Source organism: Trachemys scripta, chromosome 1, assembly GCF_013100865.1.
Source record: "Trachemys scripta elegans isolate TJP31775 chromosome 1, CAS_Tse_1.0, whole genome shotgun sequence".
Taxonomy (NCBI): Eukaryota; Metazoa; Chordata; order Testudines; family Emydidae; genus Trachemys; species Trachemys scripta.
This window is the reverse complement of record NC_048298.1, coordinates 279,819,676-279,846,224: the sequence shown is the minus strand read 5'-3', so window position 1 is coordinate 279,846,224 and position 26,549 is coordinate 279,819,676. Positions and strand designations below refer to the sequence as shown.

At 38.8% G+C, this 26,549-nt stretch overlaps 1 protein-coding gene across 1 annotated transcript in view; it reads right to left on the bottom strand.

The window, feature by feature from the left end:
• Positions 1–682: 682 nt before the first annotated feature.
• Positions 683–26,549, bottom strand: part of DIAPH3 (diaphanous related formin 3) — a gene marked incomplete in the record, with an annotated part of 517,573 nt that continues 491,706 nt past the window's right edge. The window contains 1 exon segment of the mRNA XM_034758385.1: positions 683–2,203. Within this exon segment, the coding sequence (XP_034614276.1) occupies positions 1,944–2,203 (260 nt within the window).

Genomic DNA, 26,549 nt, shown 5'->3' with positions numbered 1-26,549 from the left:
TTGTGAGTTCAATCCTTGAGGGGGCCACTTAGGGATCTGGAGCAAAAATCAGTACTTGGTCCTGCTAGTGAAGGCAGGGGGCTGGGCTCAATGACCTTTCAGGGTCCCTTCCAGTTCTGAGATAGGTATATCTCCATATATTATATTAATGTCTGTCCTGGTGAGTCTTAAATTCATCCCTTACCCATAAAGATCCAGTCTTAGGATAAGTGGAGGTGATGGGTATCAAATCCTTATAACTGGGGAGGAGTAGGGGCTTTGCAATCCTAATAATCAGATGTGGGTGGATATGAAATTCATCTCAACATGAATTTGGTATTCCAGTCCATTATTTGGACTAGTAGCTGCTGTCCATCCACTATGCATTAAATACTGATCCCGTGGCTCTTTCACACTAACTGGAGCCAGCAAAAAGTGCTTCCTCAATGTGGTTACTCCTTCCATGGTTCTTAAGTGGCACTGAAGCGCTGGCAAACTGAAGTCCTAAGTCTGGTAGGATTTCTCTGTATCTGATCTCTCCTTATGCTTTACATTCATTTTTACTAAAGTACAGCGCATAACTAGAGGGTATAACGATAGTTTCAGCAGCCCCTGAAACATAAGACTAATTCCTGTGATGAATGAAAAAGATTCCATGCCCAAACATTCCAAGCGTTCATAAACAGGCCAGTTTCAGAGTTCTAATTAATTAACTTTATTTTTTGCAGGAAATAAGAAGGCAACTTAAACAAGGAAATAAAAAGCACCAGAGCTTTGAAACATTGGTTTCATTTAACTGACTCATTTATAAAGAAAAATAGAGTATTTGGAAGAGAGATATTGGTCCTGAATACATTCTGATTAGTAGGAACCTGAAATAAAGGACCAAATGTCCTAATAGTAGCTTACAAGTTGATAGTATAGGTAGCAAGTTTTTTTCATGGTGATGTGCAATTAATAAATGTTAGTGAACATATAACAGTGTACAAGGACTTGTGTCAAAATGGAGATGCAATTATCTGTGAGACTCCTCCTGTGCCAGCAAATGAGATTATACATGCTATTGCTAAATGAGTTTGTTGAAAACCAATTGTAGAAGTCTCTGCCATTAGGTGTTCTTTATATTATTATTGCAATATTATGTTTACTCAAGCAAAAATAGTGAAAAATTACTTTGGTAGCTACTTATAAAATAAGAAGCTTTTATCCTATGTGCACAATTGCAACATTGTATTCATAAAACTTTTGTACATTGGTTTTATACAATCATCCAAACAAGTTTAACAGCAATGAAATATCAGTCATACATAAAATACATTTCTTGCATAGTTGTAAGCTTCTGTTCATGTTACCATTTAGTTAATGCATAAACTATTCAGCATTCTTTGGTGTTCTTATTTAGATTAAAGTGAATTAAAACATGGCTATGAGAAATTTACATAGTATACATTTTCCTCCGTAAGCGTTTAATATGATACAATAATGAACTTCCTTAGGTGCTAAAAATTACACTGCAGGTGATACATAGAAATAAAATAGAAAAATATACAGGTTGGTTCTGCAGCTATTTATTAGTCCTAGATGATGATCAAACATAATGGTTTAAAACTATTTAAAATGTATTGTGTGTTGTGGAGAAAAGTTCTCATAACATTGAGTTCAGAAGTCTGGACACTAAAATAATTGTTTCTTGGGGTAATTCAGCATCTGTTGCTCCAGATACATTAGAACAGACTGTCAGTAGGTAGAAATGCATACAAGCCTGCTTATAGTTATGCATAAACCATGGGCTCAAATTCATAGGCAAATCATTACACATTTGTATTTTAGATATAAAGTATGTTAAGTTTGGAATACAGAAGTGTGTAAATGTCAGTCATGCAAAATTAATGTGTATTTTTAAAATGTAGCAGCTTATTATAGCTTGTATTTAGTGATTGCTTAATCAGTTTTATAGGATTAATTTACAATGCTCGTAATCTTGCCAGCAAAGCCTCTACTTCAGGAACAACTTCTCCTTTGGAAGCAGAGCCAACAAGCTCCATTTCCTTTTCTCTGTTGCTTTCTCCATTGTAGGCCTCCTTTCTTCCAACAGCCTTGCTCCTTGCTATAGAGGAATTAGCTTCCATGTCATAATTAAACTCCTTGGTGATTGGAGTCCTTGTGAAGTTGAAATTGATATTGTAGTTTGAATGAGACTTTTCTAGGTGTGCTTTCTGGTTCTCTGTAGAAGAGAAGAAAATAAAAGTTTCATCTCATTCACAACAGAACCCTACAGACAACTATATACAGGAAACCCATGAATCACCACTCTTACCTCCACAGATAGAGCAAATACCCCAGACACACCAAGAAATCATATCTACAGTGAGGCACCCAGTTACTATAGAAAATGCTCTGAGGAGAAAGTCCAGGATACATGCCTTAACATACCTAAAACTGCCTTCACTAAACAAGGACACTCCATCAGCGAAGCAGATTCACCAGCAGAATTGGCTTTGATACAGAAAACCCCCACACACCTTGTTATCACTAAGCACCCCACATTGGAACCCATATAGGGTATCATCGTACAATTACAACCCAAACTTGATGGGGACCACATCCTGAAAAATCTTTCCTGAACCCCCTCTTCTGGCATTCAAACAACCCTCCCAACTTTGCCAAACTCATCATCAGAAGCTAGCTCCTCACAGACCAGGACCCATCAACTCAAAGCAGCACCAGACCCTGCCATAAACATAAGATGCAAAACCTGCAGCCATATATCCACTGCTACAATGATCAATAACCTCCACAGCACCCCTTTCAAGATGAATGGGTCCTACCCATGCCTGTCACAACATGTGGTGTACTTCATCCAGTGCATCAAATACCTCAACAAGTGTGTGGGGGAAATCAGACTATCACTATGCTATCCAATTAGCTCGTATGAATAATGAAAGACAAAAACACCCTGTCACTTGTGGGGGAACACTCTTCACAAAATGATCATTCCACATCTGATCTCTCAGTCCTTGTCCTCAAAGGAAACCTAAAAACACCTTCAAAAGGTGAGCCCTACAGCTTAAATTCATAACTCTTCTAGACATTAGAAATCATTGACTCAATAGAGAGACTAGGTTTATGTCTCATTACAACAATCTGTAACCCGCTAACTCTCCTTGGACCTATGACTGCTGAGGTGTTAATTGCTCACTTCATTTTGATGGTTTCCTGCATCTTATCTCTTTATGTTTAACAATCTGTTCCACCTTGTACTTATCTGTGACACTCTGATTACCTTTCCGAGACCCGAAGAAGAGATCAGTGGAAATCAAAAGCTTGTCTTTTTTACCAGCCGAAGTTGGTCCAATAAAAGATATTACATCACCCACCTTGTGTCCTTTTTTTTTTTTTTTTTTTTTTTTATAATTTATAATTTGTCAGACAGATTTTTAAAACTTTAAATAAATCAAAATTGTATTGTAATTTAATCATCCAAGATAATCTACTTTCTTTCCTTTCTGGTCTCTTTGTGGCTATGTACAACTAAGTGACAGCGAGCTTGACTTCTCACCAGCTGTAAGAGTGAGTTGCACTGGCTGATGAATAAATGGCTCTGCCTGATTGACTTTCCCAAAGAGGAATAGACAAATTTCTTTTTTTTTGTTTCAGAGTAGCAGCCGTGTTAGTCTGTATCCGCAAAAAGAACTGGAGTACTTGTGGCACCTTCGAGACTAACGAATTTATTAGAGCATAAGCTTTCGTGGACTACAGCCCACTTCTTCCGATGCATATGCATATGCTTATGCTCTAATAAATTTGTTAGTCTCGAAGGTGCTACAAGTACTCCTGTTCTTTTTTTTTGTTTTGTTTTTGTTTTGTTTTTTTAAATCAAGTGACACTTCCATCTACCAGCCTTTTGAGTGATCCCTCTCATAGATCTTATGCTTTTTAAAAACAGGCATACTCAATATTCATGTAACCTTGAACGAGGCTTGAAAATGGCTTCAACAAACTTGACATGACATTTAAAGTTTTTTGGTTATTCGCTGAAAGATGTTCCATCATCCCAATAGTAATGACTTTGGAGCACAGGCAGTCACTCATGACAGTGTGTTTTATGTGAGTGCTGAAAATTCCTACCGAAAACAGCTTGTACATTCCAAGGCGGCTGCTGAAGATATTTACTGCACTGTCATTCCCTGACCAGGAGCTCACAGTGATGGATGAGTATTTTACACACTATCTTGGACAATCTCAACGAATTTTATTAGTATGATCACCTTTTGGCTGTTGGAAGAAAATAAATACCCTCCTTTCTCCTTCTATATCAGATGGACAATTGTTACTTAAAATCTAATAGAGCTGCAGTTTTCACTTAGCTGAACAGTTAAGCTCTATTTTATATATATATTGTATGTTGGAAATAACACAATAATCCACATGACTATAGTGGCACACATTGAGTGTCTCTGTAACACATAAGGCCAAAAGAAAAGAGCTTTTAGGAAGTGAGACCATGCATACACACACAGTATATACAATTTAAAATAATTGTATTATTTACATGTTTATATATATTTCTCCATTTAATATTTTATACATAATAATTGTATTAGAATGAATCTAGACACATCTCTGGGGGCTTTAAGAACCTGTAGGACTACATTGTCTATATTGATATACAGGGTGCCCCTAACCTTTGCTGCTGTCTATATTCTGTTGGTCAAAAAGATGATGGGGGGGGGGAAGGGGGAGGAAGGGGGAAGAGAAGGAACGCATAATTTTCTGAAACTCCATCTTTTTTTCTTTCTTTTTTTTTTTTTAAGAGACTTTAAGGCTTGATATAGGCTGGCCTGCGAACACTAAAGAATGAAGTTGGGATTTTCAAAAGAGCCTACATTTGTTAGGCACTCCTTTGAAAACTGCAGCCTGAGGTCCAATTTTCTCAGCTAAAGGTATTGAAAGAACTGTTGTGACATAAATTGTGATCTGTGCTTCAAACTGACCTGGAGGGGCCACCTACTACAGATAAATAAGCTTAGTAAACATGTGAACTCTGACCTTGGTCTCTTATAATGCTGCAAACAAAGGAGCTTTAAAACAATGAGACCCTGTTTCAGTGAAAGATTTAAGCATAACTAAGTCCCATTGACTTCACCGGAGAATGAGCTGTCTGTAATGATCAGTTCCAAACAACAATGGTAGACTGAAAATGCCTGTCTCTCCCAGATTTAAAGGCTTCTGATGCGTCTCATAGATACTCTTCAATAAGAGAGTGAACCAACTCTAGGAAGTTCAAAGATGGCTTCAGAAGGTATGTCCTGGGTTAGGGAGCTAAGTGGAAGATGTGCTGAAATTTCCAAAGCTGGAGAATGGTATATTTGAAAGACCTATGTCTGTCATCCTTTAATACAATGGTCCAGATCCACAGAGAGACTTAGGTATCTAAAACTCAGATTTAGGTGCCACCATGGTTCACAAAACCCCCACTAAGCTGCCATCTAACCGCAGGTGGCTAAACTCATTAATTTTTGCTGTAAAAGTCCCCTAGGGGCCTACGTTTCTGCCTCTGGCATGCATACTGCTGCCTCACATGCACTGCATCCTCCTCTCCCCCTCCTACCCTGCCATTTTGCATCAAGTGAGCATGCACCACTGCCATTCTTGTCAGAAATGGCTTTGACGCCTGACTTCAGATGTCTGTGGATCTCAAGCAGGGATAGGCACCTCCTTCTTGCTTGGACTTAGTTGCCTAACTCCCTAAGAGGAACTGGGTTTAGGACAGACCTGTCTTGTCGGAATCTGCTATTGGCCAGGTTAGATGACTCCCTGCCTAGAACGCTGGCTTTTGTGGATCCCACTCTCAGTTGCCTCTCTCTCTCCCTGTGCATTGTATAGGGAGCTTAGATACCTAATCAAGGGTTTATGGATTACATTGGATGGCGAGATGCCTAAAAGTTAGGTGTTGCAACACTGAATGTTGGATCCCCGAAGTCCCTCTATGGACCTGGGCCTAAGATCGTATAACAAATCTAGATTTTTTTGGACATTAGGTTTGAAATGTTGAAAGCCAACTATGGGTTTTAACTCCATGAATTACATTAATTTTAATGAAACGTGTGGCTAAATCTACTAGTTGTCTTTTATCATTTGAGAATTGAAGTTAATCTGATATGTGTGATTATATCTCCTACTCCTCTTTGAAAATCTCAGCTTAGCTAGGTCCTGAGTTTATAGTTTGCCACCTCTGCATCACACTACAATATTCTTCAACTATGCTATATAGATATTTCTTAGATAATAGATTATAATCTATTCACAGCTCTAGCGCCTTTTGTCAATATTTAGCAGTTACAGTGCACAACTTCCTCAGTTTAATCAAGCTCCTCCCAACCAGTCACAGCGAGACAGAAAAAAGGACATTGAAAAATATTGTCCCTTCCTCCAATGCCAAATAATTAGGGTTTGCACAATGCCTTAAAATTCAGCAGATTCTGTCTATGTTAGATGAAGTGGTTGGAGGGAGTTCCAGAATCAGAGAGACCCATAGAGATCATCCCACCAGTAGTCCTTATTTTATAGTAAGGGAGCTCCAGCCCTAATATCATCCGTGGCATGAGGAAAGAGGTGGTCTCAGGTAGGTATGTTCCAGGCCATTTGCAGCTTTTATAATAGGTCAAAAACAATGCCTTCAATTGTATCTAGAAACCAATAGGCAGCCATTGAAGATCATAGAGCAAACAGTTTAGTTAAATTTCAGTTAAGGTTGCTAAGCAGCTTCAAAGAGAGGGCATACCATTAATCACATCTGTTTAAGCAACTCTGATACTACCCTTATATCCTAATTCAAACAGAAACATTTTCAATAGCCAACACCCAAACAACCTTAACTCTGCTCCTAGAATTGTGTTACTTTTTAAAGGGCCCACTCCAAACTTCCACAGAAAATAATAGCATTTCCCCTTTGATTTTAATGGGTGTTGCCCAGGCCTTTTAAATAAAGTTTGGATAATAGAGTGTATATGTGTTTTATTTGCTCAGCAGTGTCAAATTTGATGGTTTTTACACAAGTAGTTCCTGTTTAATGCAATGGCCCTATTTTAATGATGTTAAATATAATAAGTTATATTTATATATTTAACTGTCTCTAATGTTTTAAGTATATAAAGAATTATTTCTCTCAACAGGAAAAGAATGTTCTTGGGATATGCTCATATACATCAGTGATGGATCCTCAAGAGACATCTGAGAGAGATTCATTTAGGTAGTCTTGAAATGCTAAAGTGTCTGATTTTTGTGGATACGCTTGTTTGAGTAACTACACTTTTACAACATTTGTATGAATAAGAGCAGGGTATTAATGTATCAGAGGCTAATTCTCAGATCTGTTAAGTCTACTGTGTGCATTTTTCCCAGGAGCAAAGAAGACTTAAATTAGGTGGTTCCCTTAGAACAGAGGAATCCTCCAGAAGCTAGAGTCTATACTGACACCTCTAACTTTGGTTGCTGCTTTAGAGTATGTTTACACTTGGAGCTGGGGGTATGATTCCCAATGCACACAGAGGTACCCATGTCAGCTCTGCTTGAGCTATTGTGCTAAAAATAGTAGTGTAGTTACATAGTATGGGCAGCATGGGCTAGTCTCTCCCAACACAAAACAGTCTGGACCCCATGGCTATATACTTGTGATGGCTAACTCATGCAGCCACCATTCACCACTGCCTATGTTACCCCAGCTACACTGCTATTTTTAGTGTGCTAGCTCGAGCAGAGCTAGTACGGGTACCTCTATGCAAGCTGGAAATCACACACCCCAGCTCTGAGTGTAGCTGTACCCTTAGTGAGTGTGATTAGGCCCTCTCTGCACCCTGTTAAACCCCAGCTGACAGAATGGCTGCTGTTGTATACCACACCTGAGACCAGGCTGTCTGTATGCACAGACACTTAAATTGTGCCTTCTTTCAGCTGTGCCCAAGGTTTAATGGTTAGTCACAACTGGGAATCTGGCCTTTCATGGAACATTGTGTGATGAATGGATAAGATTCAGTTACACTTTGTAACTAGTGTGAGTGTTTGTGTTTCACTAAATTATTTAGGCATTGGACTGTTTTGATGTGCAGGTCTGTGTGTGTAAATAGGATGGTAAGGTTCGTCTCAAGTGTACTTTAAACTGTAGAAATCATAACCTAATTATATGTTTTAGTGAGTTTTTTCACATATCCATATTAATAGCACATCCTCTACTGAATTCCACTTGGTAAACTTAATGAATTTTTTTTCTTTTGGGATTTCCTTTGTTTTCTGTAAAATTCTGATTTAATACAGTGCCAGGCTGCTTCATTTGGAAAAAGCTCTTCACAGTCTAGTGAAAGCATCAGAGGCATTTTAAAACTCTTTTTGCTGTATATGCAAGATTTTCCCAGACATTTTTGTTTTGCTAAGCCCCTCAGCCTTTCCTTGCTGTCAGGCTACAGCTGGTCCTTATTTCCCAATAGCAGTTCAGTGCCTGGCTCCAGCCCCAAGCTTTCTATTGTATGCTCCTTTTTACCTGTTTCTCCTGCTTCCCCCAAACTTGACTATTTGCAAACCAGCCCCACTCGCAGGCTCAATTCCAGCTCTGTCCTCTTCCATGCCCTGTCTCTACCCAATCTCATCCCTCGGTCAGTGCCAGTGCTAGCCCACTGTGGCCCTAAGCAGGAATATTCCTGCTGAGTACTAAAACAGCCAAGTTCTTATAATAAAAAGCAAATGCCCCTCCCCCCAGCTGCTTCGGGCCCTAAGCAATTGCTTAGTTTGCTGATGCCTAGAGCCAGCTTTGTCCTCTGCTAACATCTGCAACCAAAGAGCCTTGCTCTCTCGGACTGTTAGGAGGTCTGACATGTGCCAAAGTTCCCTATGCTTGAGCGTGGAAAATGTCTGTCTGTGAACTTGGAGTTGTGGAATACTTGCTAGGCTGAGACTTGCAGGTTGATAAACCAAGGGAAACAGGAAATAATTTTAAAATAGGGTAATTTTTGATGTCCTAGTATTTTAAATCTTTTAATCATAAATTTTCAAACAAATCTCCAGAAAAATTCTACTCCTATTTTTAAGCATGCCAAGCTGTAAATAAATTGGTCAAACTAATGAATAGTTAGAAAGAGAATAAACAGAGAATGTAGAGTGGTTATGTAGACTCAGCTTGAACTATGACACCTACACAATCCCACAGGCTCTCACAGAATCACTGTTCACTTTGTTTGGCTGTGGTATTTCTACCAGCCACCAAGTATAAATATCAGATGTTTGCTCCTGTTGCTCCATTGTGGTGGAATTCTTTACATCACAGGAGTCACACTGGGGCCTCGTTCTATTTCAAGTCAAAGCTTTAAAAGTCATTTTGCAGGTATTAAGAGGGGGAGAGGCTAACTCCTGTTCCTTTTTAATTAAAAATTCCAAAGACTCATTTGTTACCCTACCAAATCTTTTCATTTTAAAATTACAACGGGAATTTTATTCTGCTAAGATGACACCCTCAGGATCCTCTTTACTGCTGCACACAATGCTTCAAAGGTGCCACATGCACTGTTGCCTATAGGGCTCATTCACCCCAAGATGATCTCTGCCAGCTGCTGTAGCAGCTCCCCGAATCATCAAATTTACTGGTAATATCCAGGAAATATACCTTCATCCTAGAGGCACTGGCATGGCTAGTGTCTGATTTGTAATGCCACTGCAACTGGAATAGATTAAAAACTCAAAAGTTGCCATCTTCTGTGTTTTAGCAAAGAATCAGGACCCCACTGCAATTTACAGGTGAGAAGGGAGTGTAATTTATCACCTTAAAAAAGCAATGTTGAGACCAGATCATCTAAATCTATTTAGCTAATTGTAATTGCTAGCTGGCTAGTACTGTTGGGCATCAAACTTCTGACCGTAAGTATGAACTCTTCTGTGCTTACTATTATGTGGGCTTCAGGAGAAGAAGGCCTTTAGCCCACTCCTGTCCACTGGGAAAACGATTGCAATCCTTTTAGACATGGCATCCTAGACCGAGGCTTCGGACAACTTGTCCTCTCATAGACTCATAGACTTTAAGGTCAGAAGGGACCATTATGATCATCTGGTCTGACCCCCTGCATGCTGCAGGCCGCAAGACCCTTCCCTGGACTCTGCCGTTGAAGTCCCCAATCCTGTGTTTTAGTGACTTCAATCGGCTGAGACCCTCCTGCTAGTAGACAGGTCCGTCGCCCCCACCGTTTCCCTCGGAAGGCCGTTCCAATATTTCACCCCTCTGACGGTCAGAAACCTTCGTCTAATTTCAAGCCTGAACTTCCCCCCAGCCAGTTTGTATCCATTCGTTCTCGTGTCCACATTTGTACTAAGCTGGAATAATTCTTCTCCCTCCCTTGTATTAATCCCTCTGATATATTTGAAGATAGCAATCATATCCCCCCTCAGCCTTCGCTTTGTCAGACTAAACAACCCAAGCTCCTCTAATCTCTTTTCATACGACAGGTTTTCCATTCCTCTGATCATCTTAGTCGCCCTTCTCTGCACCCGTTCCAATTTGAGTTCATCTTTTTTAAACATTGGAGACCAGAACTGCACACAGTACTCCAAATGAGGTCTCACCAGCGCCTTATACAACGGAAGCAGGACCTCCCTATCCCTACTAGATATACCTCGCCTAATACATCCCAAGACCGCATTGGCTTTTTTCACCGCCACGTCACATTGTCGACTCATAGTCATCCTGCGGTCCACAAGGACCCCTAGGTCCTTCTCCTCTTCCGTTACTTCTAACCAATGCGTCCCCATCTTGTAACTAAAATTTTTATTAGTCATCCCCAAGTGCATCACCTTACACTTTTCACTATTAAATTTCATCCTATTTCTGACACTCCAATTCACAAGCTCATTCAAGTCTCCCTGCAGAATATCCCTATCCTCCTCCGAGTTTGCAACTCCTCCCACCTTCGTATCATCCGCAAACTTTATCAGCCCACTCTTGCAATCGGTCCCGAGGTCAGTTATAAATAGATTAAATAAAATGGGTCCCAAAACCGAACCTTGAGGCACTCCACTAGTAACCTCCCTCCAACCCGACAATTCACCCTTTAATACGACCCGCTGCTTTCTCCCCATTAACCAATTCCTTATCCACCTCTGTATTTTCATATCGATCCCCATGTTTTTCATTTTAACCAATAATTCCTCATGGGGTACTGTATCAAACACTTTACTGAAATCTAGGTATATTAGGTCCACCGCATTTCCTTTATCTAATAAGTCAGTTACTTTCTCAAAGAAGGAGATCAGATTCGTTTGGCACGATCTGCCCTTCGTAAAACCATGCTGTAGTTTATCACATTTGCCATTAACCTCAAGGTCCTCAACTAGTTTCTCTTTCAGAATGTTCTCCAGCACCTTGCACACTACTGATGTTAAACTAACAGGCCTATAGTTACCCGGGTCACTTTTTTTCCCTTTCTTGAAAATAGGAACCACATTGGCTATTCTCCAGTCTAACGGGACCACCTCTCCCCACAATACTGGATCAATTCTCTTACTTGTATTAAGGCCATGTCTACACTTAGAAGCTTACAGCAGCACAGCTGTACCGATACAACTGTGCCGCTGTGAGAGCACTCATGTAGCCGCATTATGCCGATGGGAGAGAGCTCTCCCATCGAATAATAAAACCAGCCCAATGAGCGACGGTAGCTATATCGGTGGGAGAGCGTCTCCCGCTGAGATAGCACGGCTACACGAGAGCTCTCATGGCAGCTCAGTTGTATCAGTACAGCTGTGCCGCTGTAAGCTTGTAAGTGTAGACATGGCCTTAATACACTCAAAATGATCTTGACAAACTGGAGAAATGGTCTGAAATAAATAGGATGAAATTCAAGAAGGACAAATGCAAAATACCTCACTTAGGAAGGAATAATCAACTGCACAAATACAAAATGGGAAATGACTGCCTAGGAAGGAATACTTCAGAAAAGGATTTTGGGGTTATAGCGGATCACAAACTAAATGAGTCAACAGTGTAATACTGTTGCTAAAAAAGTGAACATCATTGTGGAATGTATTAGCAGAGTGTTGTAAGCAAGACACAATAAGTTATTCTTCCACTCTACCCAGCACTGATAAGACCTCAACTGGAGTACTGTGTCCAGTTCTGGGCACCACACTTTGGGAATGATGTGGACAAATTGGAGAAAGACCAGAAGAGAGCAACAAGAATGACTGAAGGTCTACAAAACATAACCTATGAGAAAAGATTTTAAAAATTGGGTTTGTTTAGTTTGGAGAAGAGAAGAAGGGGGATTTGATAACAGTTTTCAAGTCTGTAAAAGGTTGTTATAAAAAGAAGAGTGATACAATGTTTTCCTTAATCAGTCTGGTTATAGGAAATAAGGCAAACTTATGAATTTATAGCTAAAGCTACGAAAAAACATGGGTGATACACTGTTAATCCTAATGATTTTGACTTTACTATTCTTGTATGGTTCCACACATTGCTCTTGGACATATCCCAAAGGCTTCATAGAAACAAAATCTTTTAAAGCACATATCACCCAGCTTCCCCAGTATCCTGAGGAACTAAGCACCCGGATGAACAACACAAGCATAATTGAAGTGATATTGGTTAGTAGATGGAGGGAGAGATGAGGGGAGGCATTTAGAGGTTCTAGTAGAACGCATGCCTACTCCTTCAGTGAAAGGCATATGTCCATTGATCATCAAGATAGTGTGCAATGTGGCAGTCATGTAAGACTTGGATGCCCAGTGTCAAAGGAGAGGCAAAAAATACCTTTTTCCACCTTCATGTGGATAGGAAAAAATCTACCAGCTCCTTTTTGACAAAGATGGTCAAAGTGATGTATTGTCTCTCACTTCAAGGCTGGTTTCAGAGTAGCAGCCATGTTAGTCTGTATCCGCAAAAAGAACAGGAATACTTGTGGCACCTTAGAGACTAACAAATTTATTTGAGCATAAGCTTTCGTGGGCTACAGCCCACTTCATTGGCTGGACACTGCATTGCTCTGTACTTGGGGCTAACAGTGGATGCCAAAAGGAAAGTGGTCTACAATAAAACAGCCTAACTGGAACAGGCAAGTAAGAGCATCTCAGAACAGTGCTTTGCATTCTACATTGAATCTCTGTTGAATATTAGATCTTACAGGAGTTTACAATGCACTCAGGACTTCCTTCCTTCAGAGTATATGCAAGACTTCTCTTTAAATATACCTTCTGACAGGACAAGCAGCGACATTGTGACAAACCCTATTTCATCCGCATCTGAAAAAAATTCAAGTGAAAACAACCAAGACTAAATAGATGTGGCTAAGCCTCCAACTATTGTTATTCTGCCAGGAACTTGCCCAAATCAGTCTCCCATACTCTACTTCCCTTGACATGGACAGTATATAGAACCAAATCCTCCTTTCCTTCATTCATGCAACCCCCCCAAACACAGCTTGTTTAGTAACAAGATGGCTAGAGTTGTAAAATACACTACAAATTATTTTGTAATTAAAATCACAGCCAGAAGAAACCCACTGCACTACTGGCTCACCAGAGCTACTAGAAGGGGGGGGGGGGGGGAGTTGATCAGCAGGATAAACCAAGAAAAAGCAACCTGACAGATGTTGTTCCCTTTTAAAGACAAATAAGAAAAAACAATCCCTAACTAATGTTGCTTCAGTTGTTTTCACACATTTATTTAACTGACACAGTTTAGAATGTCAGGATTGGAAGGGACCTCAGGAGGTCATTTGGTCCAACCCCCTGCTCAAAGCAGGACCAATCCCCAGACAGATTTTTGCCCCAGATCCCTAAATGGCCCTCTCAAGAATTGAACTCACAACCCTGGGTTTAGCAGGCCAATGCTCAAACCACTGAGCTATCCCTCCTCACTATGAGTTTATGATATGAAATTCTTAGCACAATGGAAAGACCAACAAAACAGAGACTCAATCCTGTAGTTCTTAATTAGGTAAAAAACTCTCATTGTCTTCAAAATTCAATCTATTAATGTTTAGTTTTCCCACATCTGAATTTCCTAAGCACTGCTGTTCATCAAAATAAGTTATTAAAGAATTGTTACGAGATCATCTGATTTGTCTAGAGATTCTTATATTTTTGCTACTGAAATACATGTTACTGAATGGACTTCCAGAGAGCGTTGTCTGAGTAAGGACTTTGGGATAATTTCTTTGTCTTATAAACATAGAATGTGAACACTTTAGAATTAATTTCTAGTCTTTCAAACAAACAAATCTCTGGTGCAAAAAACAAATTCAAAATTATCTTCAGATCACCTAAGGCCATCCAGCTAGTATCATCCAGACACAAGTCTTTCTAAATTATTTTGATGAACAGCAGAGCTCAGGAAATTCAGTTAATGGAAAATTGTGCTTAATATCTTTCCTCTGTTTAAATGGTGATCTAGCATGGAAGAGCACACAGTGATATACATATAGGCTATTAAAGGATACTTATTTTCTCTGAATGAGAAAAAGTGTAAAGTGCATGAATGAGAAGAAACACTAATATGGGGACTTGCTATGAACTTCGGGAAGCAAATGTATGCTTGACCCTTGGGAGATTTTTAAACCCTCCTACTCCTGGAATATAGGACAATTAATACTAAATACACATGACTTCAAGATTTACTGAGGTAAAGGTATGATTTTTTTAACCACTGACAAATACCTAAAATAAAAAAACCTATATTTTAAATAGCTTTATTATATTGCAACAGAATGCCCACTTTCTTGATACTCAAGACACTTGATTTTTTATGTAAGTATTTTTACACTGTTAGTACACGAATCACTTTTGGTTACACAAATAAAGCAGCAAATGTGTGAGAGACACTAATATAACAGCATTGTATGATTACATGATCATAGTTTTCAATGTAGGACATGATAAAATTATAACTGAAAGAAAAGAAATGCAGCTGTAATCTCATTAGATTTCCCTAATTGAATCTCTGATTTACACAGGGCAAATACTACAATGGCCTAAGGGAATATTTCCTAAATTATTGTCTTGCACTCCACATATTGCACCATGTTACTGAGAGTCTGTACTTAACTACTGATGGCAGAAAACAGAGATGTGCTTTCTATGAAGAAGGTCCAATACTCTGACATTACTAACTGAAATCATTCAAGTACAGCTTTCCAATCCTGAGTATAGCAGAGTGATAGTAAACAACAAAAATATGCCACTTGTAGAATCAGGATTATTCATTATGGAGGAGGTTTGTTTATCGCTCTGTGCATTGCTCTCTTAATATCCAGAAGCAGTCTTTAGAAGTAATCAGAAAAATTGCAATAGCCAGAGACCTTGTGTATTGCATCATAGCTCTCATAAAATACAAGATATATCTCCTCCCTCTATAGCACAGCAGAAGACACTTAATATACTTTGTCACTTTTTATTAGTTTAACAGTTTTTCCAACAATTTCTATGATTGACAAAGGCATGATTAGAAAATGTTCCTGAATTGCAAAAGTAGTACTGTGGGCTGCTATCAACTTATTTCATTTATACCCTGTAGCCATGGCCTAAACACCTGATGAACTGTCAACTGCACTTAGATGACGCCACCATACGTTTGAAATGTAATTTCTTGCACCTTAAGGCTTTACAATGGATGCTCAACAACCTTACTAATCAAAAACAGATGACACCACCAGAATTAATGAGGCACTCAATTGCATTACTGAATAGTGGATTTTTTTTTTAAACCCAACCTTTTATATGCATTTAATTCATTTAAAAGTTGCTGCTCTTCCTGGTATGAAAGAGTGTGGAATTTAAAGGAATAAAACATTCAAATAAATAAATTCAGGTAGCTGAATTTTACTAAATGTTCAGAAGCAGGAGATACAAAATATTTTTCTTTGTTTCAGAGGGAAGAAAAGAGGGATGCCAGTACTAAACGATGGTATGAAAGGGGACTGACTTATTTAGCATGAACTTCCCCTGCTTTCAAAGAACAATGTGTTTGATTACGAGCACTGAATAAACTAATTTATGAAAAAATGAACTACACTGGACCGTAATTTGACTTCCCCATTTAACAGAGTCTAAATCAAAAGTTTCACAGTTCAGATTAGATAATATATAAAATTTCTTCTCACTTACTTGACTACTGCTGCTACCTCCTCAAAAATCATCTTCAAAATAGCTGCTCCTGACTAATCCATTCAATCTTTCTCCCAATTTCTTCTCTAACCATACCTTGCATACATGTAGAGTTGGAACCAATTTCTCAATCCATCATACTCATCTATTTTCTTTCCCCCATCCCATAGAAATGACAGTAGCTACTATAATAACTTTAAGATGCCAAGATTTAACTAAAATCTGGGGTGCATCTAGGGATGGCTTCAAAGCTTATTAATTAATTTCAAAATTAACCAAGAAATTGGGCACAATTTTAGGTTAAATACATTTCAAAGTTTAAAAAAAACCTGCATAAACCAATCTTGACCCTATCTCAGTGGATGTGAAGAGCCCAGGGACACAGGAAAAAGTGTGGTTCAGCTAGGTAAGAGAGGGGCAGGATTTTACTGTCATTCCTCCTCCATTTACTCGGAAGGGTTGCACCCACCAATGCTACTTGAGGTAGATGATGAATTATGGATTTATCCCACAGTACATAGGAAGAGGATTGATATTGAGGGCATTAAGCTTTCCCACTTCTCTCAAACATGAAAAACAACAATCATCTGAGAAAAAAATTATTTCTGGAGTTACAGTGGACTCCGAAGGAGGCAACATGACTTAAGATCATTCTAAATTGTTAGAACATAGTTTCTTAATTGGCTTTTTCCTTGTGCATAAGCAATATCTATAGGTTTAGAGGATTGGTAACGTGATAGAGAGTCATTCACTTGTAGGTTGCCATTTCAAATCCAGTCCAGGTCAAAAGAGATTGAAAGAAGTTACCACCAGACAACTATATGATTTGGTGGCCTCAGACATGTTCCTACTAAACAGATGGTTGTATTACAAAGCCACCACCATTGCGACTGGCAATAATTGAAAATATTTTTGGCAGTTTTAATGATAGGGGAAGAATTACAGAACATAGGGACTTAATTATACCCTGCAGCCTACAAAGTTACTCCTGCTTATGCTGTACTTATGCGGTAGATAAACAAAGGACTTCAGTTTCCTGGGCTATTATCTATCAATGAATACTGACTTCAAGAAACATTTTGACAAAGAATTTAAGCAAAACAGATAACCTATTAGCAGCACAATTAAATTTCTGTGACAAGGGGAAATCCACAGGCATCTGCAGAGGACAGCTGGATGAATACTGTTTGGGAAGTGCTGATGAAGATGACCAGTCTGAAGAGAGACACAAAATCTGTGTCTCCCTCTCATTAATTACTCTGAAAAGGACACAGTAAAGAAGCCCATGCTATAATGACTATGAGCAAATAAAGAAACAAAAACAAACCCCAAACCTCTGACCTACTTGTTGTATATCCACATGAGACATGTTTAGCAAAATGAGTTTTGTGGAACTTAACCTTCCTTTCTACTATAGTTTCCACTGACTGACTAACATACCATAACAATTTATTTAGGAAATTTTTTTACTAATGGTTAATAACCAAGAGTTTTAACTCTCAATTATTTTTAATCATCATAATTTACATTTTGTATACTAAAGCCCAAACTACTCTGAAGAAATTCTTAGATACTGTATAATTTGTTAGGATTGTCTGTTTCCCATCCCTTGCCTCCACTTCCTGGCTAAAGCCAGAAATTGGGTCACTGTTAGGGTGTTGTCTAAAGCAGAAGGCAACTCAGCAAAGACACTTTAAAATTCCACCTCTGTTCCTCTCAAGGAGATGGTGTTGTGGGGAGGAGTTGATCTAAAGGATCTTACAGCTGGCTTGCAAACATTCTGGGGGCAGGGTAGACAGCTATGACTGAAAGAAAAAGGTGAGCAGAGCTACTGGTAGATTAGGTGGCCACTAAATTCTGAAGAGTTGAGTAGGGGCACAGCTTCTCCGAGCTATTCCAAGACCACTGCTCTGAGGCAGCTCTTGCCCCAACAGGTGGCAGCTGCAGCAGCAGGCTGTCATCTGCTCTTATCCCGAAGGTGGCAGTAGCAGCATACGGTTCATCGGCTCCTCTTCCAAAACACGTCTCTTGGGAAAAAGAGGAAAACAACAGAGAGGCTCACGTTGCTGCTGCTGTTGCAACAGATGCGGGTGAGGTGATTAAATAATCTTGGATGGTATTTGTGCCACTAGAGCCCCAAGTCTTAAAGGAGATGAACACATTATCTTTTTAATATGATGTCTTAAAAATGCTTTGTACTTCCCTAAAATTGGTGTCTCTGTACATTCCTTTCTTTCTTGCTTCAAACTCCTAGTTTTCTGTATCAGAAAAGAGTCTTATTTGTGAAGTTTATCTGGGACAAACTGGTAACCAGGATTGCCTTTGTGAATAAATTGGGCATGGGGAAAAAGTGGAATCAACTTAGTACATGCAACTTTGACCATTAAAACTTTGGTAATCAAATAGGCTTCTTGTTCTTACAACCCACTCTAGGCATCTGATATATGTTGCAGATAACTTGATATACGTCAAAAACAAGCCAGTATGTTGTCTGAAAGTGTGTAACAGAAGATACTATAAACCTCTAGATAGGCGACCCTTGCCCAAAGCTAAAAATTAGGAAGCAATAAAGCAAAGACACAGGAGAAGTAGCTCTTTCCTCTGCTTGTGCACAAAACATACTGCAAATATCTTCAATATTTATAAAGTGCTTTCAGAATACCTAATATGAAGCACTATATTAGTGCTATATATTTGTACCATCTGACTTCCTATATCTGGGCCACAGCGTACTTGGCCTTGTGCAGGTATGCAAAGAGGTAGTGGTGGGGAAGGATACAAGGAGCTTTTCCCTGCACAAGAGCTGGTCAAATCTTTGTGCATCTTAGGCAGCAGTTACATATCAAAGTGATAGGGAGATTTAAAATATCTTAGAACAAGGACTACAACACTTTAGCACTGACAGTAGAAACCTCTACATATAAGAAGGGTCACCTAGTACTTAAGGTACTGGACTGGAAGTCTGGGTTCAATTCCTGGCTCTGCCACAGATTCCCTGTTTAACTTTGTATATCATTTAATTTCTGTCCACTCTTTATCTAGTGTGTCTGCTTAGACTGTAAACTCCTCAGGGCAGGGCATTTTTTCATGTTTGTACAGTCCTACTACAATAGGGACCTGATCTCAACTTGGACCTCTAATAAAACATAATACTAACAAACTGGATGGGGAGAAGGCAGAGCCAGGGCATTCCACCTTCCACTCAGGCCAGCAGAGCTGGTTTCACAATAGGGATGGTTCACTAAAAGTGAATCTTTTCTTACTTCCCTGTGCTCCACATGAGGCACAATGGTCACACTGGACAACTGTGCTTCTGTACGTGTCCTGCATTTCATTTTCTGAAGAGCCTCAAAGTGGCCCACTCCTTTTGGTCTCTCATCTCCATGTCACTTAAACTTGCAACTGTACACAATCATTCTGAGTTATCCATAGTGGAAAGCAATCCAAATCAGCATGTAGCAATCCCTCCAATAGAAAATGCTCATGGAAAGCCCCTTTTCTGTAAGGTTAATTAATAAGACCTTGTTCTGTTAATTTGTGTAAATTTTGGATGCTTTTAACTGGCATCTGACATTTCACACTGCAACCTCAAACTCATTTGTAAAGCATTCTCCAAAATGATTGGTTTGTTAGCATTTAATGTGTCATTTGATACTGCCAATTGTAACAATTTGGGAAACCTGTCTATATGTGACTTATGAATTCTGGCTGTTATGAAATTGTTGAATCATGGAAGGCACCAGTGTATGTGGAATCCACCATTTGCCAACAAGGACTGTGCCACATCACTACCAGACCAAGGACAATAATAAGGCCAGAAAGGACCACCAGATCGTCAGTCGATAACCTCCACAACTGTGCTCTGACCAAAAAATGGCTACGCTCATGTGAGGTTGCCTGAGCTGGGAAACCAGCTTGACCAAGTTTCTCTGCAGTGAGGGGGAAATGGAGAGTGGAAAATCCCCAGCAGCTGAACCAAGGATAGAGGTGTTAATGGTGGAACAAATACATTTGTGGGACTGAAAGAGCCAGACAGGAAGCTTGAGCAGGAGAGAGGGGCATTCTTTTGTATTGGAGTTATCCTGTTTAACTGCAGGATCATCTGAGGAAGAAGGAAGCTAACTGATCTAGTGGGAGAGACTGACTCAATGATTCTGAAGAGAAGCCATGAACTACCGAAGGATCCTGGGCACCACAGAGGATCTGTTCAAGCTCAAAGAACTCTCCAAAGTGATGGAAACTGAGGCAGGGAAATACATACGGATATCTTTATTATTTTGTCTAGAGCTGTGTCTCTGTCTTGCTAAATAAAGAGTAATCATGTTTAGAACCCTCTGCAAAGTCTCTCTTTGTGTCTGTCTGTTTTCACTATCACCTGCCCCGGAAAAGTCAAACTGTAAATCCAGAATACCTACATGGCTGCAGTTATGGGATATGATGTGCTTGAACTGTGAGCACGCTTGAGGGGTCAGTACTGGTCCTAGGGGCTAGGTAGTTGGACCACAGGGTCTCAGCTCTCAGAGGGGGGAGCTAGACAGAGGATTTGCACCTCAAGAGTGTGCTTAGAGAACCCAAGCTGGGGATCATCCCTGACTGTTCAGACTTAGGAGGCTTAAAACCTCCAGTGATATGGGCCATGAACACAACAGCCTGGTGAATGATAAGCCAGAGGGAGCTCTCCAGGACTGTGTGTGAGACACCAGTATACCACACATGAAAGTAATGTTATAAATTTCCTAGAATATTGTGTTCCACAAATGAAAGAAATTACCTTTGTATGGAGTCAGGCTTTCCTCTGTATTTAAATGTGGATTTCATTTTTGAGATATGATTTACTACTGAGGCTGGTCTTGAGAGTTCCAAATTCCATTTACTTATGATCTGAGAAAGAGTCTAGACACATTGCCATAGGTGAAAGTGAATTATTCAGCTGTTGTACCAGCCCCCTGAAGGCTGTATTTAAGAACATTAATGACATACTACCACCATCTTTCCAGTTATAAATACATTTAGTACTTTACAATCTAAGGTTTAGAGTCCTAGCATCTATTTTACTACAAAGACTTCAGCTTAATATCAGAAATTGATTTGTGGCATTTACAGTTGCCTACCTTCCTCATCAATTATACAACTGAACTTTAGCTATAACTCATAACAGGTATGCACAATAAGTCAGATAACTAAGGGTATGTCTACACTGCAAAACAACAACAACAACAAAAGACCTGCAGCAGCAAGTCTCAGAGCCTGGGTCAACTGATGTGGGCTCATGCTATGGGGTTAAAAATAGCAATGTAGACATTTGGGCTCTGGCTGGAACCCAGGCTCTGAAATCAAGAGAGCGGGGAGGGTTTTGGAGTTGGGGCTCCAGTTTCAGCCTAAACATCTACACTGCTATTTTTAGCTTCACAGTGGGAGCCCCAGTTGGTTGACCTGGGCTCTGAGATTTGTTGCTGCAGGTTTTTTTTTTTTTTTTTGTTTTTTTTTTTGCAGTGTAGACATACCCCATGGATACATTTTACTTGACTGTATTAGAAATTTAACATAATTTACAGATTGAGGCTAAGTGAATTCTAAATCAGAACTCTTAAGTGGCACAGCACGTCTAAACCATGTAAACAGGAGCATTTACAGAAACAGCCTTCAGAAGTAGAACAGAGAGCCAACACAACAATCAGAAAGACTGAAAGAACCAGAACCTTTCATGTTCTTTGACAACTCAGGGTAGAACAAAGTATAGAACTTCTGAGCCAATGAAATAAAGGCTCATGTACAAACTCATTCAGTTTCCTTTTGTCTGCTCTGACTTAACTGAGCAGCCCTGCAAAGAGTGTGTGTCTAGGCCAAGAGGCGATATTAAAAACAAAAGGTTAGAGATCATCATGGGACATTAATTATGCAAAAGAAGCCAAACTGAATTTAATCAGAAGCAGTAGATTCCAAGCAGGAAATATTTTCCCTTTTTTGACAGAGGTGGTTAAGAAAACATTTATGGTAATACCAGAGCATCTGCTGATTACAGTCAAAGCTGCAGGACACTGACATTAAATCACTGAACCATCTTGACAGCTTCTGGGTACTCAAGTCCCATTCTAATAATAATATGCTGTGAAATTCACCTAAATTTGAAAATTAGCCAGAAAATGTTTATGAAGAAAACAGGTAAGAGTCAATAAAGCAGTTATAAAAGGGATTTACATCTGACAAAACTTCTAATCTAAAATGAATGTTCAGCCATCAGACATTTTAGTGCTACATTTAGATCAACATATCTTTCAAAGAAGCTTAAGTGTCTTTTTAAAAGAGCAGAAGGTAATTTTATGATCTATTTCATGTAGTTTGTGATAAGGCACTTTTTTGTTTAGAAGATTTTTTTTTTTTTTTAAATACAGGTTAGCCTCTTGAAGAAGGCCTGAATCATGCTAAATGGAATTTAACTCCTGATACCATAGAATTCTGAACAAAACACAATACTTCATTGTAATGCTTTAATTGATGCTTCTGTGTGTTGCAGAGGGTGATTACTTGAATAATAAGTATAAAAGATGTGTGAGCTGGTTGCTAAGCTAACTTGAGTAAGAGAAAAAAAAATCAAGGAAATATACAGCCATGAATCAAGGTGATGATAGGACAATTATTCAATGAAAGGTCATGTTGAAGGACTTGCAGAGCACTGACCTGCACATTATCACACATCAGAAAATTACTTGTGGGGTAATTAGGAGAATAATACACACGTGCAATCAGTGACACAGAGAAACATACAAATTTAAGGTATTTCCCTGGGGTTTGAGTGGTCAAATTCTATATTTAAATCTTTGAACAGCCCAAGAGCTCAGAGAACAAAATATTACACCAAAGCCCACTGAGATTTACCAATCACTAAAGTTATCATTTCCTACTTTATCAAAAATTTTCTCTCCTCAATTACTTCTGGGAATTTAAATAAATATTATTTATAACAGGACACATTAAATTTTCTATCCTGACATCATTCAGAAAAACCTATTTACAGTTTTTCTACTTTTAGTTTACATGATTGTTTCCCTTTCCTTTGGTTAATGCTTTCAAAATACATTTAAGGATGTAACATAATATGTTACAAGGAATTACTGTTATCACTAATAATTCTGTACTTATTCAAGTGTTGGATATCTGCATTTTTGAGGCATGCATTATATTTCAAATTACAGTTTTAAGACTTTTAAATAAAAGATGTGCCTAAATCTCATTTAAATGTCCTACTTTTTCCTCTAGTTATGCATTCTTAAAAATGTGACTGTGTGTATAGAAAAGCTACTTTAAATTTTTTTTATAAATGTCTTCTAAGCCCTGTGTGGTTGAATTCATAGTAAATAGGACATCTTTCCTTACACAACAAAGAAATTTTTTAAAAAAAGTCTCAATGAAAGTTTTGCAAACTTTCTAAAACATTGCTAAAATAGTGTTTCAGTAAGATATGCAGAAAATAAAAAAAACAAACAATGGTGTGGAAGGGCATAAAGATGTTATCAGCGCCTGTTTGAGGTAACCTCTAACTCACAAGTGGCTATGGTGGTTGCAAGCAATGCATCCATGTGAAACTCATGATCATACCACACCATCACATTTTATATATATTCATTTCTCCGCGTCATGTAAGAATGAATCTCAGTACTGGAGAGGGGAAATTTCACACTCCACTTAACTCCAGAAGCTAAATTTGCAAGAGTAAAAAAATGTTGGTAAACATGCTAAACATGATGTTACATTAAAATATTCCATCAAACAAAGAGTTTAAGGAAGCATATTAATCAGGGGGAAAAAAAGTTAAAAGAACCCAGAATACCATTATGGGAAAAACAGAAATCACAAATGAATGTTATTTTTGAGTAGTAGTATTTTAGATTCATAAACAACGGGAGACTTTTTTGCTGATCTCTAGAGAGGAACTTTTGCTTACTTCTAAATAAACTTATCACAAAACTTGTGAATTTAAAAAAGCCCTATGCAACATTCCATCTTTCATTCAAAGGTAAATCTGAGCTATACATACCTCTCAGAATCTAAACAAGAAATAAAATGTCATTTGCCATATCAAATTACATATAGCTTCATCTTCTTCCAGGCATGCAGGAATAATACTGTACTACATGAAAGAGATTCTGCTGAAATGTATTTTAAATTTATGAGGCACTTTTTTATATGCAAGTACATAATCCATTCGCAGATGCTTGACTGAGGATGTTTAGTTCTGTGTAAACTGTATTACTTTCATGTGTAACACAAACTGCTGGATGTAGCCCACTGATCCTATGCAAACATTGGAAAACAGTAATCCTAACCCTGACTAAAACTCTACAATAACAAAGTTAAAGATGAAAGGCTTTTGAACCGGGCAGACCAACATTCAGAGTTCTGTTTCTCTCCTGCAGTAGCTACTTAGAGCACAGGGAAGAACAAAGAGGAGGAACTGAATTAAGGTAAAAAATCCTGGGAGCCATGGAAGGAACCACTTGTGCTGGGTGGTGGTGCTGATGCACAGAAGTTACACAGGAGACTCTGCAGCCCTCTTCATGCCATGAAACTCAGCTCTACTGTAGTCTATTCTGTGGGAATTAAGGAGGGTTGAGATGGAAGAGTGTCCAGTTGGTCCACATACTGCTCAGACTCACTGCCCTACAATCTGTATCTAGGTAGTAGCTATTTGTGGCTGCAACTCTTATTCACATCGTACCTCAGTGGTCATTCAGCAGGTGCATACCAGGTACTGCAGGTTAGGGCTCAGGATTCTGTTTCACAATCTCACATACATATGGCTGAACACACAGTCCAGCACAGCCAGAGGGCTACTCTAAACCAATGCTAAGCTTCAACGGCCAGTGCGGGGTAGAAAACAATGGAGGGCTAATGTCATGCAAGGGAACCTACTTCTTCCTCTTGCCATGCCAATTTTCTCTGCTACACTGGCTGCACAGAATGGGAATGGCATAAAAGCCTCTGTATCAGCTTCAAGTCATCAGAGGATCACTAGGATGATTCTCCAAGAATATGTTAATGTCACTATAGAGTCAGATTTCCAGGGCAGTGTGGTGCAAAGCAAACTACTCTGGAAAATGTGGCCTGGAAAATGTGCAGAGCTGACTCTCTTATGAAAAGTCTCCCATTCATACTTAAAGCATCGTTTAGAAACATGTAATCCCCTTAAAATATAGTGACAGCATTTCACAGTCCTATGAACTAGACAGGGCCAGCACAATCCATTGGGCGACCGCCTCGATACAATTTGGGGGGCGGCGACCGCGGCGGTATTTCGGCGGCAGCATTTTGGGGGGGGACCTTCCGCTGCCTAGGGCAGCAGAAAAGCTGATGGCGCTCCTGGAACTAGATCAAGAGGAAGAATATTTCAGAGGAACCAAGGGGTGATGGCCTGTAATACTTGGCTGGCGCTCCATTCTGTTTGGGAAAAAGGACTGGATTCTGATTGGAGATATGTAATAAAATAACTAACCATAGAGAATTTTCCAGTTTAAAAAAAACTTATGCTAAACAATTACTGAATGCTCAATCCACAGGCATAAAGTTGAAAGATATACAATTCGAAATAGATAAGATTCTTATAGCATACTCAATCAATTGTATAGAATTTTAGAGGTGCTTCTTATGGCAATGTACATCTATATATTTTAAAAATTCTGACAAAACAATTGTTTATGAACTATTAAAGAGTGGTTTAAATATATCATTTGCTTGTTTTTACTTTATATTAGATGTCACGTTATACCCTCTGCATTTAAAAATATTTTAAGTGGTTTTTAATAGCAAGTTTGGCTTTTCAGCATGTTGATACATGTATAACTCATAAACCATATTTCTTTCAACACCAACTTTTATTCTTGACATTTTTCCCCTCTTGGGCTCTAACCTTTATTTGGAATAAGAATACAGAATTCTTTCTTTAATTTTAAAAATTTTAAATTCGTTTAAACTCCTATTTGCATTATGTTTGGTATTATGAAATAAATAAATAAAATCTTGCATAATATGATGTATGTTAAATATACTACAGTATGTAACATTTAAACATGGCTAGGTAGGGCCTGTTCTAACTCCCTCTGAAGTCAATGGGGACCTTTTACTGACTTTAATCAGAATTACATCTGACCCTTAATGCTCTTATTTATTTATAAGTGGGTATCACATTATTGTTTCCAGTGGGTTGTTACAGAGAAGGATGTGTGTCTTTTGGCTACAGATAACTTTTTTTTTTTTTTTTTTTTTTTTACTAAACTAAGATATGATACTCTCTTTCTATAACTGATAAAACTGCCAGCAGTAACAGGAGAATTTGATACCTTCATAGAATCATAAATGTTATAACTCAGTTGAAATGATTAGGTCATCTAGTCCATCCCCATTAACAATGTAGGATCATTCCCCACAATCTTCTTTTT